Genomic DNA, 20,025 nt, shown 5'->3' on the forward strand with positions numbered 1-20,025 from the left:
TGGCTGCATGGGGTAAGCAGGTGGACTCTCTTTAGGAAGGTACCCCCAACACAGTCCTGGAAGTGACCCCTCATGCTGTTCCTGCAAAGGCAGGAGGTCACAAACCCAAGAAGACTGAAGAATGGCCCCCTGGTTGCTTCCTGAACCACTGCAGTGAAGGCAAGTTAGTGACCTTGCCTGTGTCACGTGTGGCTGACATCTCATGGCACCGTCATAGTGACACTATATACAAGCTGCATCTGCAGCCTACTCTGCACCTTGAAGCAATACCAGATGCATAACCCACTAAGCATGTCCAGGGATTAAACCCACATTCTCAAGGAGACTATGTCAGGTTCATGGCTCACATGGGCACAATGGGAACTCCTATGCTATTACTTTAAATTAGCCCCCCTTGGGTGGGCCCTCTCTGACAATTGGCCCTGGAATCCACCTAGATTGAAATCAACAGGGGCTCCTCTTAGTGGCTTTGGAGATGCCTTCCATGAAGAGGTATTAACAGCTTCCTCTCCTGCTTCCTGGATTCTCTGGACCACCTGTGATGTCCATCCAATGTCCATGGGCTACTCATGCAAGAATCTGCCCCTCTTGGCCCTGCATTACATACCAACAGAGCAGGAATTGCTGGCCATGCCCTGGGCTTTGCTAGAAATAGAGTCTCTCACAGATCCTGAGCTTCCAATACCCAGCTGCCCAGTATTCCTTGAGTCATGGAAGCCACACCCCGCAAGTGTGGTGTTAAGGACTTCTTGCTAGAGGATAGAGCTGAATCAAGGTCCTCTGGCACATCCTAGCTGTAGGTGGCCTGGCTTCCCATGTCTTCAGTCCATGGTCAGGTGCCACTGAGCCTGATGATGTCAGCCCTCCCCCAGACCCTCTGGAATACACAGAGTGAACATCACTTAGGGCTCAGACACTTCATGTGGTTGAGGACCCCCTCTCCCTCTTGGTCAAGTGCCAGCTTCGCTGCTTGGGGCAGGACTTCACCTCCTGCCTATAGGCTGTATCATCACCAAGGTTCACATTGGTGTCAAGGTATCTCAGAGTCTTTGGGGTATAACCCCTGAAATCCAGATTCAAAAGGAAGTCTTTCCTTGACACTTAGTAAAAGCAGAGGGCCTCAAATGGCCAAAACTCCCTCCCTCTGCTCCCACAGGTAAGGGCCCCTAGTCCAACCACCCTCTGTATCCCAGAGACAAGGCACAACTTATCCCCAAGTCCCCAAGTAGGACCACCAATTCCCTGCCAGATTGGGAAATTATTCAAACAAGCCAACCACGCCCTCCTGCTGGGAACCAGAGTCACCTCCACTGTCTTATGACTCCAAAGTCTGTCCACTCCAGGACCTGCTTGTTCACTCCAGGCCCAAGGGAAAACTCCATGTGACCCAGGCTAGTGTCACCATGTCCTCCCCTGGACTATGAAAATGCTATGGGGTTCATCCATTTAGTGTTTGGCCCTCCCCAGAAGTTTTGTGTGGAAATCCTCCTGCCCCAATAGGTGAAGAGGAGGGAAATTACACATTCCTGATCCTCACTTTTTGGAAGGCATGGTCCTGATATGATTCAACTGGCAATTATTGGGGTAAGAGTCTGTTTGAGTTTGTGAGAAGTCACATGTGGCCGGAGGGTGGGCTGTGTGGGGATGACAAGCAGGCAGAAAGGCTCCAAAAGTCCTGGTTACTGGATTCAAGTTTGGACTTGAGGCAGTGGGGACCCGACAACCACTCCAAGCAGGGAAGTAACATCAGATCTTCATGTGAGCAGTTTCACTCTCATAGCAGTGAGCAATGTGGACCCAGGGAAGCCCAGGGATGGAACGAGCCAGAGCAGGGAGGAGTCCACTCTTCTGGTCCATGGAAGAGGCAGGAAGGGAAGGAAATGAAGTGGACTTGATGGTTGATGGGATATAGAATGGGGGAGAGAGAGAGCCATTATGGGTCTGAGGGCTCTTGCTTGGGTGACAAGATGGACAGAGGTTTTGAGATGACAAAAGGATGAAGGAGGAGGAAGCAAGTTCCAAGGGAGGGTCCTGAGCTCCCTTAGGCCATGGGATTTTGAGAAACCTGAGGAGAACCTGGTAGAGCATCCAGAAGACACTCTGATAAATCAGTGTGGAGTCAGGGGAAGGGTGAGGTGGGAGGTGGGCATTCAGGTCATTGGCATCCAGGTGAAAGTCAAGTCAGGGGAGTGGAGGAGCTTCCCCTGAGACCACAGGGTGCAGGAGAAGACACATATCAGACCATGGCCCCTGAGAGAACATATCCATTATGAAGGGGTCCAAAGACATCTCAGAGAAAGCTGAGAAAGAAGGGTCAGATGTTAGGAAGGGAGCCTCTGGAGGGGCATCCCCATAAGAGGGACAAGGGAGGGAATTCTAAAGAATGACAATGTGATGAACATTGACCAGACACTGCAGAGATTTTAATGAAAAGACTAATCTTGAATGCTTTAGAAAATGCCCAAGACATTAATGAGAGAATATTTGGGGGAGCTCTCATAAGACGTGAATGACAGGGGTGCTGGTGACAAGGCATAAAGAAGATTTTCAGAAGCTTAGCTGTGAAAGGTGGAGAGAAGGAGGGGGCTGAAGGAGGAGAATGAGAAATGTTTGCTCGTAGAGATGTGGGCAGACTCTTCCATCTAGGAAAGAGGCTAAAAGCAGGATGGAAAATAAATGGAATGAGGTCTTGGAAAAAGGCTGAATGGATAGTTTCCAGCACCCATCTTGTACCTTGTGCTTTTCATCTCTTCTTGTACAAGGAGTGCACACGTGTGTATTTTATCATTTGAAACATTAACACAAGTTAGAGTTTTTATTCCCTATGGTATACGTCAATACCTACCCGTTTTAAACAATGAAGGCATGGAGTTCCCTGGTGGCTCAGCAAGTTAAGGAACTTGCGTTGTCATTGCAGTGGGTGGCATGGATGAGCTCTCTGGCCTGGGTGCAGTCCAAACACAAAATTATAGGATTAGAAATGCTATGGGAAGTACCCTTTGCTCACAGCCTCGAATCCCACCATCACCCTCTCACAGAAGAAGAAACCACTGTATGGGGAGTTCCTGCTGTAGCTCAGTGGTAACAAACCCAACCAGTACCCAGGAGGATGCAGGTGTGATCTCTGGCCTCGCTCAGTGGGTTAAGAGATCCAGCGTTGCTGTCCGCTGTGGTGTAGGGCTCAGACCCAGCTCACATCCCATGTTGCTGTGCTGTGGCATAGGCCGGCAGCGGTAGCTCTGATTAGACCCCTGGCCTGGGAACATCCATACACTTTGGGTGTGGCCCTAAATGCCAAAATAAATGAATAAAGAAATAAATACCCACTGTGTTAATTGGGGTGACGGTGTCGAAGTCCTTAAAACACACTTTTTGAAGGAATTTATGTTTATTTAACAGAGAAAAACTGAAGGGGGGGGGAACAGTGCATGGCTTTTCTAAAAGGCCATGTTGTGGTTTCTTTGAAGGGCTGTCTTCCTCTCTGGCTAGAGAACCATCCGTTGCTTGGAAAGGTCTTTCAACCCAGCTCCAGCATTCTTGCCAGGTGGCAGCAGCAAAGGTGGGTATGTGGGCACCACATCGGTAATAGCATTTAAAAGAAGATGCCCGGACCCACCAGGCTCAGGTCCTGGAGGGTTAACCAGAGAAAGAGACAGAGAGCCAACTTTCACCTCTGGTTTTTTGGGTGTGGATCCAAAGGTAGTTTGAAGATGGAGTTGGATGTTCTGAGCTGTTTGTTTCCTTCCTGCTGCATTTGAAGGTTTCACACCAGAAGCAGAGGGTTTGAGTAGTGGCAAAGTGTGATGAGATTCTGTGTCCAGATATTTAACAAAAAGTTCTGAGAATGACATCTTGGGCATTGCTGATTGCTGATTTGGTTCCAGAGGTGTCCCAGGGCTACTTTTGGATCCCAGCCACCTGGTCATCCATCTGGGACCACTGACTTGCTCTTCATTCAGAAGCACCTGCATGGCTTCCCTTTCGATGCCCAGAGTGCTTCCAATTATTTGGAACACTTCAGGGCGCTGTGGTTTGGGTGTTTGAAAATAGCCCATGAAGAGATTCTTCATGAGGCTTTTATCGACTTTGCCTTCTGCGTCACTTCTTAAGTTCATCAGTTTCTCTTGGAGGTCATCCAGCACTTCCTGTTGGACAGCAGTTTGCTTCTTCAGATCTTTAATTTGGTCTTCCTTCCCATGCAAAGCTGCCTGTGCTTTCTCCTGAAGTTTGTGAGCTGATAGGAGTTGGCCTTCGAGGTGGTCTGCCTTTGCCATCCATTCAGCCAGGACCGTCTTCATGTTCGCTAGTGCTTGTACAGCCTGCTTCTCTTGCTGTTGGGAGAGAGAAAGCTGCAGCCGAGTGTCCTCGCTCTGCTTGCAGATGACATGCAGTTGCTCCTTCAGGGATTCTCTCTGCCAGCTCGCTTGCTGGCTGGCCTCTTCCAGGGCCCTGGAGGACAGAAGGAGCTTTTCCTCCAAGGTGCTGACTCTCATACCCAGTTGAGCGGCTCTCTCCTCGGCCATCAATGTTTGGAGTTTATAGGACTCTTCTGAGTGGGCAGCCTGGTGATGCAACCTCTCCAGGTCCTTCTTGAAACTGAGTTCTTTTTCATGAAAATGTTGAACCTGGCTCTGGAGGGCAGAATTCTCTATTTGTTTCCTTTTCAACAGCAATGTGGCTTCGTCTCTTTCTCTTTGAGTCAAAATGGTCTTCTCCTGTGTGGCTGTCAGGGCATTTAAAATCTGGCTCAGTTGCTCTGTGTTGCCATGCTCTTGCTCTTTCAGGAGATGCTCCAGAGCAAGGGCCTTCTCCTTGATGGTGACAATCTCTGAGTCCTTTTCTCTCAGCATCATGGAGAGCTGCACATTGGTCTCTTGCAGTGCTTGAGTTTCCATTTCCCTCTCCTTACACTTTTCTACTCTTTTTTCCTTTTCCTCTTGTAGTGTACACACATCGGCTTCCAAATGGACAACCCTTTCCCTGAGGTTGATCACGGCCTGCCTCAAAAGTTCATTTTCATGCACTTCACTCGTGAACCTGTCGCTTAAAGAAAGGACATCATTGGTTTTTGCTTGGATGATGAGCTCTTTTTCCTTCAGTAAAGTTTGGAATTCATCCTGTTTATTCCAGAGCTGCTTCATTTCTGAATCTGTCTCTTCTCGTCGTTTCCTTTCGAGGTCGGCACTGGCTGCAATGGAATCAGACAGTCTCTGCTTATCTTCCTGGAGGGTTCTAATCATGGCATCTTTCTCCTCCAATACTTTTCCTAAGTCTCCTCCGTCTTGTTCGAGCAATTGAGAAGACTCAGTCAACACACCGGATTTCCTGTCCTTGAGAGAGTCAGCTGACTCGGAAGGGAGAAATTGGGTGGAGGGCTGTGGTACAATAAAGTCAAACACCCCTACAGAAAGATCTCTGGAATGGCAGAGCTGCTCTAGGCTGAGCTGAAGTTGTGCTACTTGCTTCCCCATGTTTTTCAGTCTGATTTCATTGCCTTCCCAGTCTTGGATCGGGTCCGTGTACCTGGCTTGTTGTTTAGCATTCTTATCCTTGTGAATTAAATCCTGCACGTGAAGTTGTTGCAGCTCTCTCTGGAGATGGGTTGCCTCCTGCTGCATATTCTGCACCGAGGTCATCACGTGCTCTTTCCACTCTTGCATCCTTTTCACTTGTTGTTGGAACTGATCCCGTTGCCGTAGCAGCTCCTCCACCTGACTCCTACCAACTCTGGTCACCTCATCCCCGTCCTTGGAGGTTTGCAGGATTGTCAGCAACGTCTGACATTTCTGATTTAAAGCATCGATTTCAATGTCTTTTTCTCGAATGAGGTGGGATAAATGCTGAAGCGTATCTTGAAACATGTCCTGACCACTGCTCTCAAAATGAGTGCAGAGTTTTGTATTTGCCTCTTGAAGTCTGACCAGGTCTACTTCTTTGGCAACAAGTACATCCATCATGTGGAAGTTTTCTCTCTTCAGGTTGCTGTTTTCCCGAGTTTTCTCCTCTAAAACAGCTAAGATTTGGTCTCTTTCCCAAGCACATGCTTGTACTTGGAGATGAACCTGTGTGTTCTCTTGGCTGGAGGCATCAGAGGATAAGTTCCTCCGAAGACATTGTATCTCCAAGTCGATACCTTGGGCTGATTTTTCAGGGTTCAAGTTCTCTTCCATAGCGCTATTGTTCTTATTAAAACTGCCTAATGTTATGATCTCATTGTCAGCAGCAGACTGTGCTGGCTGATCTTTGGCTATGTCTTTCCATGATGTTGTCTGTGGAAGAACCTTGTTCTCGACACTTACAATAGCACCCTCTTTCCCCTCATCCCCCGATTTCAAGGAAGAAGACGTACCTTCCTTCTTCATGGATTGAGGTACGTCTTGAGGTCCCCGCTCACTTCCCTTGCCCAACACCACTTTTGTCGCATTTAAGATGTGGCCTGTGAGGGAGGCCACACTACCACCCAGCTGCCCCAGGGAACTCCTCCCTAAGCTGGAGCCAAGGGTCCCAAACAAGGTGGCCATTACAGCGAGTCATGGAACAGACCTGGTCCACTCATACGAAGTGTCCCGTGCTGTCGGACAGTCCCGCAAAATGTCCCTGCACTGTTGCCAGAGCAAGGCTAAGAATCCAGTCACAATGAGTGGTTTCTAGGCAACAAGGTTCTGGCCTGAGACCTCATCAAGGGCCTGACTCCAGGGACCTGTCCCCCCCCGACCCCTGCCCCCGGGCTCACCCCCATGACTTTCTAGCCCAGGGCCTGGGCCTTTTCCCCACCTGTGTGATTTTCCAGGTGCCACTGTGCTGCTTGGATTCCCTGGACCTGCAGCCAGCATCCCAGCCCTGATGAAGGCACCATCTCTGAGTGTGTGTTCACAGAAAATACTCCTTGCCTTTGTTTTTTTAAGTTTTACTTAATTAGATAAAACAGGAGTCCAGTTGATTTAGAATGTTGTGTTAGTTTCAGGTGTACAGAAATGTGATTTGTGTTCTATACATAGATATATATCCCCACACACTCAGGTAGAAATCCTGTTTCAGGGTATTTTCTCTTACAGGTTACTACTGAGTATAGTTCCCTGTTCTGTAGAGTAGGAACTTGTTGTTTCTCTATTTTATACAGTATACTCTGTAGCTATTAATTCCCAGACATGCTGCCTTTCCCTTTTTTACTAAGTAGAATCATATGGCCCTCCCTGTCCTGCAGCTTGTGAGTCTCACACCACAGCGTTTTTTAAGTCAATGTAAAAGGCACACAGTGACCTGCATCCCTGTAAAGAGTAAAGTCAGTGCATTTTGACAGAAGTCTACACCTGCGCATCAGTGTGGACCCTTATAAAGACATTGACTCTTTCCATCACCCAAAAGCGCCTCTCCACTTCCAAGTCTGACCTCCTCCCCCATCTGACCCTACTTGGGTGTCTACTCCCACAGAGGAGTTTTGGCGGTTCTTGGGCATCATGTACGGGTTTCCCACTATCTACATATTAGTGTCTGCTTTTTTCACTTTGTGTTTGAGATGTCATCTGGGAAGTGAGTTAAATATCACTGGAACAGGTGATTGCTGCGTGAAAGGATATGGAGGTCATCTAGTGAGTGGCCCATTGGGCTTTGATCCTCTAAGCTCCGGGAGTCAAGCAAACCTAATGGGGGGATTGAGAGGCTCCAGGGTGAGGGCCGGGCTTGCAGTAGCCTGGCTAGTGGCCTCACAGTGCCAGTTTCTCCTGGTCAGATGGTCAGTGCAAGAGGTGAGCTGCAAATGAACTGACAAGGTTTGGACCATGTGCTGGGGAGCCCCCACTGCCACCTTGGCCAGTGATTGATGTAGGAGATCCAGGCACTAACCCCACCTCCCGCATGCCCCTATTCTGCACAGCAGAGGCCTGGTGGGCCTCAGCCAAGAAGAAGCATTTCCACCACATGAAGCTGCTGGCCAACCAGAATGTGGGCAGGGGAGTTCACTGAGCCAGAGGGTCCCAGGCTGGGATAAAGGATAAGGCCGGGCACCTGGCTCTGGGCCATTTCTTGGTCCCTGAGACCCTCTGGATGAAGAGGGGCCACACCTCCCCACTCCCAACATTTGGAGGCCCCAGTGACCCACAGAGCATTGCCCTCCTTGGACTGGACCTGCTCTCTGTACTCTCCAGCCCCATCTAGCAGGGATCTCTGATGGACAAAGACCTTCTTATCCAGTGAGCTGATGAGGGACAGAATAGCTACTGCAGGGCAAGTTATGCCTACATGCCTCTACACTATACCATTTTTCTTGGTCTAAGTCTGCAAGAAATCTGGAGAAGTGCATGTAGCCATTATGGTCAAGTGTCTAAGCTGATAGAAGGACTAAGAAAAGTCTATAGAAAGAGAGAAAGAAAGAGAGAAAGGAGGAAGGAAGGGAAAATGCAGTCAGTATGATACCTGTAAGGAAAAATTTCGGCCATAAACTTCCAGCCCAGGAAGCAAACACCAGAACCTTGGTGTTTGGCTTCTGCTACTAATTACCCCCAGGTTTTCTTTCCTGTGAGGGTCATTACACCTGCCCTTGAACCCTAATGGTGCAGTGGAGGAAAGCCATGAGAGAATGACTCCAAAGGGGCTTTGCATCATACAACCATTACCCAGCCCTGCAAATCACCAAATCTTACCGAAGACTGTTATGAGGACAATAAAACCTTGCATTATAGTACGCATGACAAATGCACATGTTCCTTGTGTCAGCAGTTCCTTCACTGGTAGAACTTTTTGTCCTGTTATATTGCCACAGACACAGAGAAAAACGTGCCCAAAGATTTTGACTTGAACCCTGGTTGTAGCAGCAAAAGGTGGAAACAACCCTCATGTCTCCACTAGGGCCCTGGTGAGTTCAAGGACAGGGCTGAGGAGTGGTGTGTTGGGGGTGGGTGGCCTCAAACAGGGGTGGGAGACAGGCTGACATGCACCATGTTTATATATATATAAAAGTTTCTGAGCCAGGTAATTTCAAAATCTTAAACTACTTGGGAGAGAAGAGGAGAAATTTAAGCTCCAGAAGGTGGTATCCATGCCAGCCCCAAGGTTTAGAATTTGACAGTTGCATCCTGTCTTTAGCAGAAACACCTTGATAAGCTGACTGACGCTGTGGATGTGAGCAAAATATCTTAGAAACAGAGAAGCAAACGATCACTTGGTGACACCGGAAGTAATCCCTCAGAGCCCACTGTGCTAGGAGAGCAAGACGACACTTTGCCCTTCTTCAGGGTCAGCATTTATCTGGAGGCTTTCCAGGAAAATTAATGACTTTGAAATTCCCTCCCTTTCTATTATTGGGAAAAAAAAAAGCAGGTGCCCTAACCAAAATGAGTACAAGTTCCTTAAGACTGGAACTAATGAGCTTAAGAAAAATACAATGTCCTATACTGCTACTTAGGAAAACACAATGGTTTCTGTGAAAATATCTGATCTAGATGTGCCTCTTGGAGATGTACTTTTTTGAGGCTTTAGTGAAATCTACTCAGTATTTTAGGCAAAATCAAAATTGCAGTTCTAATCATGACTCAGTGGTAATGAACCCGACTAGTATCCATGAGGACTGGAGTTCAATCCTTGGCCTCACTCAGTGGGTTAAGAGCTGGCATGGACTTGAGCTGTGGTGTAAATCACAGATATGTCTCAGGTCCCATGTTGGTGTGGCTGTGGTGTAGGCTGGCAGCTGTAGCTCTGATTCCTCCCCTAGCCTGGGAACTTCAGAATGCTCAGGTGTGACCCTCAAAAGCAATAAATAAATACATAAATAAATGGAACTCGACATCATGAGAGCACTTGAAAAAATACTATTTGGGGATCTCAGAAATCAGGCAAACAGATGTCAGAGCAAAGAAAGCCACACTTCTTACCATGTTCCCCTCACTCCCACCCGTTCTGGCTTAGAGCCTCTGTGTGGGTAACGTGGCATCACAGGGGGAGGGGAGACACAAGCCAGTGGTGGCCTAATGACTGACCTTGTTAAGCTCTGGAGTCAGGGGAGCTGGGATAGAGGAGCTGGGAAACACTGAAGGGGGACAGGAAGACAGAGTCTGTCTGTTTTGAAGGCCTGCTGCTCAACGGTGACCATTTGTAGAATGACATTTGAGAGTAGCATTTGGACACTTTTATTGCAAGTGGACAGAGGGATTTTATGTCTGGTGAATCTACTAAAAAGTTAAGTTGGGCTTGGGGTTGCTCACATGGCTCAGAAAAAATGAATCCCATTAGTATCCATGAGGACATAGGTTTGATCCCTGGCCTTGCTCAGTGGGTTCAGGATCTGGCATTGCATAAGCTGTGGCAAAGGTCAAAGATGAGGCTGGGATCTGGCATTGCTATGGCTGTGGTGTAAGCCCAGGAGGTGTATCTACAATTCAATCTAAAGCCTGGGAACTTCCATATGCAGAGGGTGAGGCCCTTAAAAGGTGAAAAAAAAAAAGGAAAAATCAAAAAATCCCCCCCCCCAAAAGTCAGTATTGTATTCTGCATGTCTTTTCCATGTTATTTTTCTATCAAATCATTTTTTTTCCTTTTTTTCTTCATATGACCACAGGTGTGGTGTCTGGAAGTGCCTGTGCTAGGGGGTCTAACTGGAGCTGCAGCTGAAGCATATGCCACAGCCACACCAGAACCTAACAACATCTGTGACTTTTGCCATGGCTTATGACAATGGAGGATCTGTCACCTACTGAGTGAGGCCAGTGATCAAACCCGCAGCCACCAAGTTCTTCATCCGTTGAGCCACATCAGGAACTCTGCAAAGCATCTTTTATTGTATTTTACAGAATGTCATCCACAAAGGATTCAGTTTGGGGAAAATAATATGTCCTCCCAGCAGAGGTTTGGGAAGCCCTCTTCTGCTGGGCTGCAGGTCCCCTGCCTTCTTCCTGCTGAATGAGCCAGCTCTTACTGAATCTATCACTGTACTTGTTTTTCCGGATGGCTTCTCTGCCCTTTGCCCCAACGCTGAGGATCCTGCCAGCTTTTCCGCCCTGAGTTAATTACACTTCTAAAAGTTCATAACCTGCCCTGAGTAACCCGCTGGCTTCCCAAAGGGCTAGGACTTCAATTCCCAGAAAGGCTTGCGGTGCTCCCTTGCGTCCATTTCAGGTCCCGCCCCCTCGCCGCCTGACCTTCCGGGTTGTGTAGGCGGGGCCAAGGGAGTTCTCCAATGGGCGCCTCCTTGGGCTGAGAGGGCGGGAAAATTGTCCAAGGAGCCCCTCCGTGGAGAAGCCGAGACGCTGGAAGGTTGCTGGCGCAGTTTTGGAGGGCGGCGTCAGGCTGGAAGTTTGCTGGCGCAGCCGTGGAGGGCGGCGTCACTGAGCCGCGCCAGCGGAGCCGGGTACAGCCCCGCTCCTCTCGCCTGCCTTCTCTGGGGCTTGCTTCTTCACCAGGCATCCGTCGAGCCTTTTCCATGTCCCCGGTGGACGCAGCCCTTCGCAACGTCCACTCCCATGGCCGCTAGCCTGAGGAGGCCGTCTTTCACCGCCTGTTCTTCCTCCCCTCCGGACGCGGACGACGAGGGTGTGCGCGGCTCTTGCGGAGATGCTTCTGTGTGCAAGCGGTACCTGCCCGGCGTGGGGTTAGGGGCCGGCTTCCCCTGGGTGCTGGGGCCTAGGTGAGAGGCGGGCCTGTGTCTGAGGAGTGCGCTTTTACCCAAAAGGTACGCATTCCTTTGTGGGCCATCTGTGAACCCCTGCTCATAGCGGGAACTCATTTACTTAACTAATAATGTGTAACGTTTGTTGTGTGCCTGGCACAGCGCAAGCCTGGGGATACCTTGACTGAGATAAGGCACTGAACAAGGTAGACGCGGACTTGGCATGGACACACACTTGAAGCAAATCATAACTGCGGCCTTGATGGGGTCCGGAGGAGAAATGCAGGTTCTTGCTCTTGTATAAGTTAGATTCCCCTGGGACTTGTCACGTTCCCGTCGTGCTCCTGAAACCCAGGCTAGTTAAAGGGGGGGGGGGGTGGAAATGGCCTGTCCAGGGCCACGTATTTGCATGCCGAGCCTGTATTGTCCAGAGCTCTTGGTTTTGCTAAGGGAGTCTAGAATTAGGAGTGTAGTGGAGGCTATGTGGGGGGGGGGGGGGGGTGCGTGGTGAGCACAGGTGTGTGTCATGGACCTGAAGGCGTGAAAAAGAAAGCATGACGCTTGAGTGTCCTCCACTCGTCCTGTCGTTCAACAACAGTTCAGAGTTTAATTTGTTCCAGGCCCTTCCTTTTGGCGAGTTGGTGGTGTTTTGTGATGGAGAACCCATAATGAGCAAGTTTAAGGTGGTGTCCGAACTCACTCCAGTTGGAAAGGACAGGAAGCAAACAATTACCCAGGTAGCAACATAGTTACAGTTTTGTGCTGACTGCTGAGAAAAACAACCTGCTCTTGGAGTTTGTAATTGAGTGGATGTTTGAGGTGAGAAGAGAAGACAGCAAAGAAAGGGTGAAAGGAAACAAGGATGTAGGAGGGTGTTGTGGCAGAGCCAGGAGGGAGTGTGGACTGTTAGAGCCACTGAATGACCTTCCTGGAAGCTGGGGCCACCTAGGGACTGCCGTTTGTGTTGGTAATATTGGTTTATGTAATATTTGTTGGTAGAGTTCCCCGGGGGTGCAGTGGGTTAAGAATATGGCCTTGTCACTGCTGTGGTTCGGGTCACTGCTGTGACACGGGTTCAGTCCCTGGCCTGGGAACTCCCACATGCTGCTGGCTTAGCGAAAAAAGAGAAAAAAAAAATTGTGGGTAACAGTTTTGGCTACGTTGCTTACTTTAAAACAGGGCAAGTTCGGTATAAAATAGTTCAGACTCAACAGTGCAGAGAAATAGTGTAATGCGGGCCTGCCTTTCCTTGACCCTCTGTTGGATAGTTGTCATAATTTGAGCTCTTCTCTGCCTCAGTTTGCAAGGCCCATGTGTCCTGAGACTGCTTCACACTGTGGGGAAGGTAGGGTTTGGCACTGCGGGGAATCTGGTTCCCAGGCCTGAGTGCCCATCAGCATAGCCTGTGGGACTTTGAAAAGTAATGCAGATGCTCAGGGCCTACTCTGGATCCTGAAGATGCTGAATCAGAATCTTCTGAAATAGGTTCTGGGGTCATAAAACCCGGACCTGTTTGCCCCTTGAATGCATTTCATCCAAGCTTTATTTGCACCGGGCTTTCTCTTATGCGAACAAACCAGGCAAAGAGATGGTGAGAGTCCTCAAGTGAATGACTGTGGACATTGTCCAGGACCAGTGACATTGAAGTTCTGTGGTTCTTCTGCATCTTCAGGGGAACATATTAAACCGTTAAGTCTTGTCACAGAGTCATCTTGTTGACTAGGGAATCCTTGCAGAATGGTAGGCCCATTATTCTCTTTCTGCCTCTGTTTCCTCATCTGTAAAATGGCTCTAAGAGGAGTTCTGTGGTGGCCCAGCTGTTAAGGATCTGGAGTTGTCACAGCTGTAGCTCAGGTTTGATCCCCAGCCTGGGAATTTCTGCATGCCACAGGTGTGGACAAAATAAAATAACATGAGATAAAATAAAACAAAATAAACTGGGGATAATAATGGTAACGTGCCCTTTGCGTGTGAGAATCGAATGAGATAATCCATGCAAAGGTTAGCACAGTATCTGGCACTAAGTGAAGCCTTCGATAAATGCTTATTGCTAGTTTTTTAAAATAATTAATCAATGAGTTATTTTTGGTTGCCCTGCGGCCCATGGAGTTCTTAAGCCTAGGATCAGATCAGATGGTTGTGACCACAGCTTTGGCAACGCCAGTTCCTTTAACACACTGTGTGGGGTTGGGGATTAAACCTGCCTCCTGGAACTGTGGAGACGTCCCTTATCCCATTGCGCCACAGCGGGAACTCCTCTTATGGCTAGTTTTGATTTCCCTGCAGCCTGAATATTATTTGTTTGAAGTTACTGATATAGCTGAGATTCAGGTGGTTCCTGCTCCCTGAGTTATAGCTGTCTAAGGTCCCTACAAATCATGTTTCAAAAACCAGTTAGCTCCTGAGTTAGGTCTGTAATTTCTGCTTGAATTTGCTGCATCCTTTAGTAAGGAGCCTTTCTGTGCAAGATAAATACCGTTATCTGTCTCAGAGGGTAGTTGTGAGATTAAATGTGGAGCCCTTCCCATAGTGCTTGGCACATAGTAGGTGTTCAGAATGAGTCATTGTTATCATCCCCACCCCCTTTGTCCTCTTCCTCCTCATCCCCATCATCCCTCCTACAATCCAGTAGTTAGAACTCTTCTGATTGGCTGTACTGCTTTTATGTGTAATAATACTGGCAGGTGGATGATAATTTTTTAATAAGTATAGTTGATTTACGATGTACCCATTTCTACCATCCAGTCCAGTGACCCCAGTCCTACATATGTTGCCTTTCTCATACTATCTTCCATCATGGTCTGTGCCAAGAGCCTGGACAGAGTTCCCTGTGTTACACAGCAGGACCGCATTGCTGATCTACTTTAAGTGTACGAGTGTGCATCTACTAACTCCAAACTCCCAGTCCATCCCACTCCCTCCCGCCTTCCCTTGGCAACCACAAAGCATCTGTTTTATAGATGGGTTCATTTGTGCCGCATTGTAGATTCTACACAGAAGTGGTATCTGTGGTATTTGTCTGTCTCTTTCTGATTTCACTTGGTATGGTAATTCCTGGTTGCATCCATGTTGCTGCGGATGGCATTATTTTGTTCTTTTCTATGGCTACGTAGTATTCTATTGTGTATATGTACCATGCCTTTTTGATACATCCATCTGTCAGTGGACCTCTGGGTGGTTTCCATATGTTGGCTGGTGGGAATAGGGCTGCAGTGAGCATAGGGGTGCATGGATCTTTTTGAATGCAGGTTTTGTGAGTAGAATTGCTGGAGCATATGGTAGTTCTGCATTTAGTTTTCTGAGGACCCGCCCTACTGCTCACACCAGTTTACATTCCCACCAACAGGGTAGGAGGCTTTTCTCCAGACTTTCCCTAGCATTCATTATTTGAAGACATTCATAATGGCCATTCTTTTTTAAAAAATTTTTCTTATCATAGTTGATTTACAATGTTCGGTCAACTTCTGCTGTACAGCAAAATGACCCAGTCAGTGACGGCCGTTCTGACTAGTATGAGGTGGAAGATGATTTGTTTTTCTAAATCAGGAGTGAGACCGAGTATTTTTTGTCTGGTCACATGCTTTTTTTTTTTTGGAGGCGGGGCACACTCATGGCATGCTCCAGTGCCTGGTCCAGGGCTCTAACAGGAGACACAGCAGTGACCGTGCTGAATCCTTAACCTGCTGTGGCACCAGGGAACTCCACCGTCTGAAAATTTCTGATTAGAAAGTTGCTCCATTGTGAATTGATTCAAGGCTCCGCAAGCTTGCTTCGCAGGTTAAAAACAGATTTGTTGCAGGGATGTCAGAATTGTTTTCGTCTGTGCTTCCTGGAGCACCGTGTGAGCAGCTGCGCTCCAGGAGGAAAGCAAAGGAAGGGATACTAGCAAGAGGCGTGTGTGTCTGAGTGTGCCCCTTTTCATCAGGAGAGCAGGAGCTTTCTGGGGAGCTCTGCTCTGAAGACTTCTGTGAACTAACTGCTCTTTAGCCAGAGTTAGGACAAACGGCCCCACTCCTGAGTGCAGCACAGCATGGGGAGGTAGGACTTTCTCCTAGTGCACATGGATGCCTCAGACAAAATCGGGGCCCTACTAGGAAGAAGGACTGGGACCTGGAAAGGGACCTGGGAGGATTTGCTACAGCCCTCACCTTCCCCCCCTCCCCCCCTTCCCCCCCCCCCCCCCCCGCCTAGAATGCCTCAGGTTTTTTTGTTTTTTGGTTTTTTTTAGGTCATACCTGTGGCATGTGGAAATTCCTAGGCTGGGGGTAAAAATCAGCTGCATCACCTGAGGCCTATGCCACCCCCATAGCGATATTGGATCCAAGCCACATCTGCCTCCTATGCCAAGGCTTGTGGCAATGCCAGATCCTTAACTCACTGAACAATGTCAGGGATCAAACAGGCATCCTTACAGAGACAAGGTCAAGCTCTCTTTCCTTTTTTTTCTTTTTAGGTCTTTTGAGGGTCACACTTATGGCATATGGAAGTTCCCAGGCTAGGGGTGGAATGGGAGCTATAGCTGCCAGCCTGTGCCACAGCCAAAGCCAAGCCAGATCTGAGCCGAGTCTGTGACCTACACTGCAGCTCATGGCAAGGCCGCATCCTTAATCTTCTGAGCCAGGCCAGGGATTGAACCCCTGTCCGCATGGGTCCTAGTCGGGTTTGTTACCACAGTGCCATAACAGGAACTCCCCGACCTCAAGTTCTTAACCCACTGAGCCACAATGGGAACTCCTGCTCAGGTATTCGTAAGACAGCAGAGCGAGAGGGAGAGGTGGCAGGTGTGAGGGAGAGAGGGGGAGATAATTTATACAGAATATGAAAGTTCAGTTTGATGAGTGTTGACAGTTGAATGTATTTGTCTATCACTGCCCAAAATAGGATATAAAATATTTCAAAACCCAGGAAGTTCCCTTTTACCTCTAGTTAGTCTCCTTACCCTTATTTAGCAAATATTTTCTGATTCTGGTTACCCTGATTAGATTTGCCCATTCTTGAGTATAAGATAAATGGAATCATGCAGCATGCATTCTTTTTGTGTCTCTTTCACTCAACATGTTCTTGGGGATTCATTCATGTTTCACATGTTGTCAAAGATGAAACACCCTTTGTCACAGGTAAACAAAGCTGGATACTCATTAAAGTGGTAAGGTTAGATTTTAGTCTGTAATAACGATTGCAGTGTGGCAAAGAATCCAGCATGAACTCAACTCAACTCCAGTTTGTACAGAGGGTGTTTTAAAGGAGAATGAGAGAGGAAGGAGGTAGAAGCAGGGATTCATTGGAGTCAGAGAAAAAGCACGGAACGTGGGGAAGAGGGGGTTGGTTCCCGTGAAAGCATCTGGCTTTGCTAACTGGGGGACAGGGTGTTACCTGGAGCAAAGAGTAAGTTCTTTTGACAGCCTGGAGTTTTCTCAAGGAAGCAAGCCCTCTAAGGGGAACTGGAGTCATCCTGGTGATGTGGCCTTGAGCTGTTCGCACCTGAGTTCAAGTTTGCTCAGGCCTTTATGTTCTTTTTTTTTTTTTTGGTCTTTTTGCCTTTTCTGGGGCCAATCCCGTGGCATATGGAGATTCCCAGTCTAGGGGTCTAATTGGAGCTGTAGCCACTGGCCTATGCCAGAGCCACAGCAATGCAGAATCCGAGCTGCATCTGCAACCTACACCACAGCTCATGGCAATGCCAGATCCTTAACCCACTGAGCAAGGCCAGGAATTGAACCTGCAACCTCATGGTTTCTAGTCGGATTCGTTAACCACTGTGCCGCAGTGGGAACTCCAGGCCTTTATATTCTAAGCCCAGGTGGAGGTCTAGTCGAGGAGCAGCTCAGAGGAGGCAGGTGACAGGTTGGTCAAGGAGAGAATCATGGTCAGTGTCAAATCATGTGCTCCTTTTTGTGTTGTTGTGTGAATATAACACGATTTGTTCTGTTCACCTGGTGGTACAGATTTGAGTTGGATCTGTGTTTGACCATCATGAACAGGCTGCAGGGAACACTGTTGTAGCAGTCTGAAATGTCTCTTGGATAGCTATCTAGGAGTGGAATTGCTTAGTCATATTGTGGGTATGTATTTAACTGCCAGATGAATTTCCACAGTGGTTTATCAGTTTGCACTTCTCACTCGCCATGTATCCAAACTGCAGTGGCTCCATATCCTTGTTAAACATTCATTGTTGTTAGTGGATGTGAACTAGCGTCTCATTTTCATCTTAAATGATACTCCCCTGGTGACAAATGCGTACTTCTCAGGTGCTTATTGGCCATTTCTGCAACTTCTTTTGTGAATGGTCTGTTGGAGTCCTTTGCCCATTGTTGCTGCTGGTGATCACGTTGGTTCCACCTTATTAGAGGTCATGATACATTCTGGATAGGACTCCTTTGTCAGACACCTGTGTTGTGAATAGATATGCATGCACAGGAAAATGAGAACTTAAAATATCATTTACAATATAGCATTACAAAAGACCAGCTGTTTAAGTCCCAGTCAAAACTCTAGCCATCTTTTCTTTTTCTGTAAGAAATTAGCAAATTGAATCTAAATGTGTGTGGAAATGCAAAGAATCTGGACTAGCCAAATAAAATATCTTCAAAAGAAGAGGGACTTAGGGGAATTTACACGCTTCTACTAATTGTAAAGCTACAGTTAAGCTACTGGGATTTTAGGATATGAATGAGTCCCAGCTCCTTGTTTAAAAAGCACTATTTCAGACCAGGGAGCAGGTGTGCTCTGTTCTCCTTGGACAGTCTGGGCTTGTAGTGAATTTTGTCCCTTAGCGAGTCCTTTGTGTGTTGCTGTGTTGAGTTGCTGCCTTGAGCAGCTTCACTTGCATGCTTCCTCCTGGGTGTGTATGGATGTGCAAGCATGGATGCGAGAGGCTGGGGTGGGGAGGGGTTGACATGTTTGTACCAAATTCAGCACCTCTTGCAGTCAAGGCAGCAGGAAGCCTTGTTGCTGGATGTGAAGAAAAGGAAGGATGTGATATGTGCATCGAGGAGCTGACAACCTAATGGGTGACATCCAGCATATCCCCCCCTCCTGCCCCACATCTTCAGTTTGGACTTACTTAGCAAACAATGTGGAAGTGGTTGTGTTATTAGGATATCACTTAGGATGCTTTAAGCTGCAAGTAACAGAAGCCCGACTCAATTTGGCTTAAGTTGTAAAGACCTATATCATCTCACTGGTACCTCACTCATATTCCTAGGGACGTAGAGAAGGCTCCAGGCCATGGGGCATGATGGAGCCTTAGGGATCCAGGTTCCTTCTATGACTTGTCATTTGTCCTCAGGCTGGTTCCACTCATGGTGGCAGGAGACTTTCAGGGGTCAGCTGGGCTTCAGCTCCCCAAGTTGGAACACTCTCGCTTTAAATCCTGGTAGTGTAGGTGAGGATAGAGTTTTGGCTTCCTTAGCATTTCCCAAGTTGTAGCTGTTTTGTGTATGTGTTCCTGGTTTCCCTCCTTAGACCTGACTAAGGGACAGGAAATGACAGGTGTATATGAATCCAGAGAAATTCCTTGGTAGTTATTAGTGATGTGGGCCCACTATTTTGGGATCTCCTTTCCCCTGGACCCAACTCTCTTGGTGGATGAAATGGCTCTGATCAGCTCTGGCCAGTGAGTTTGCTGACTGAATACATGGTTGCAGGTCTTCTGAATGGTATAGGACATGGGGTTACTTGATGTTCCGGGCCTGGGAATGGAATGTGTGATCTGAGGGAAGAGTGAGCATGGTGGGCACTGTGATGGGCAGCGTCTGGGAATAGAAAGGTGGATGGAGAAGCCTGTTTATGCTGGTGCTGGGTCACTAGATGGGACTTGGCCTTTGAGGTCAATACATTATTTCTTGTGGCTCCTTTACTTGGGTCCTGGGAACTTGGCCATGGAACCTGGCCTGACTTACTCTCCTCACCTGTTTCCTTTTCCATTGCTTCCAGATGTGCAGTGAGCAGTGGCTACTGGCAGGACCCTTGCATCCCGCATTTGGTGAGACTGTCTAAAGAGAGGAAGGCCCCCAAAATTAACAGAGGCAAGTGACCCTCTCCCTCCCCAGCATCTGCTCATCAACTGAGAGGTCTGAGGTTTTAGGGATTAGGGATTCCTTCTTGGTTTTTATTTTGTTGTTGTTTTGTAATTGACTGCACCCTCAGCATGTGGAAGGTCCTAGGCTAGGCATCAAACCTTTACCACAGCAGTGACAGATCCTTGTGACAGGATAATGCCAGATCCTTAACCTGCTGAGCCACCAGGGAGCTCCTAGGGATTCATTCTAAAAAAGAGAGTGCTTTTGTGCACACTTTCCAACTTCCTCACCAGCACAGTGTCTTAGGAAATTTTATTTTTTGGCCATACCTGGGCCCCTCTGTCTTATGAAACGTAATCTTTGTTCATCTGATATATGATACATGTGCACTCTTTTTATTTTCTATTT

The 20,025-nt window shown here is 47.9% G+C and overlaps 1 protein-coding gene and 1 pseudogene across 1 annotated transcript in view; one reads left to right on the plus strand and one right to left on the minus strand.

Moving 5' to 3' along the window:
* Positions 1-3,485: 3,485 nt before the first annotated feature.
* Positions 3,486-6,521, minus strand: LOC146404491 (thyroid receptor-interacting protein 11 pseudogene; annotated as a pseudogene).
* An 11-nt stretch (positions 6,522-6,532) lies between these two features.
* Positions 6,533-20,025, plus strand: part of LOC110258602 (uncharacterized) — a 30,192-nt gene continuing 16,699 nt past the window's right edge. Inside the window, exons 1-4 of the mRNA XM_085020101.1 lie at positions 6,533-6,586; positions 7,622-7,745; positions 11,107-11,614; positions 19,532-19,623. Of these exons, the coding sequence (XP_084876227.1) occupies positions 6,533-6,586; positions 7,622-7,745; positions 11,107-11,614; positions 19,532-19,623 (778 nt within the window). The remainder of the gene's footprint in view (positions 6,587-7,621; positions 7,746-11,106; positions 11,615-19,531; positions 19,624-20,025) is intronic.

This window comes from Sus scrofa, chromosome 3 (assembly GCF_054392235.1).
Source record: "Sus scrofa isolate SSC_HxYL_T2T_F1_AM1 chromosome 3, Sscrofa_HxYL_maternal_Yorkshire_Landrace_v2.0, whole genome shotgun sequence".
In the NCBI taxonomy this organism is placed as follows: Eukaryota; Metazoa; Chordata; class Mammalia; order Artiodactyla; family Suidae; genus Sus; species Sus scrofa.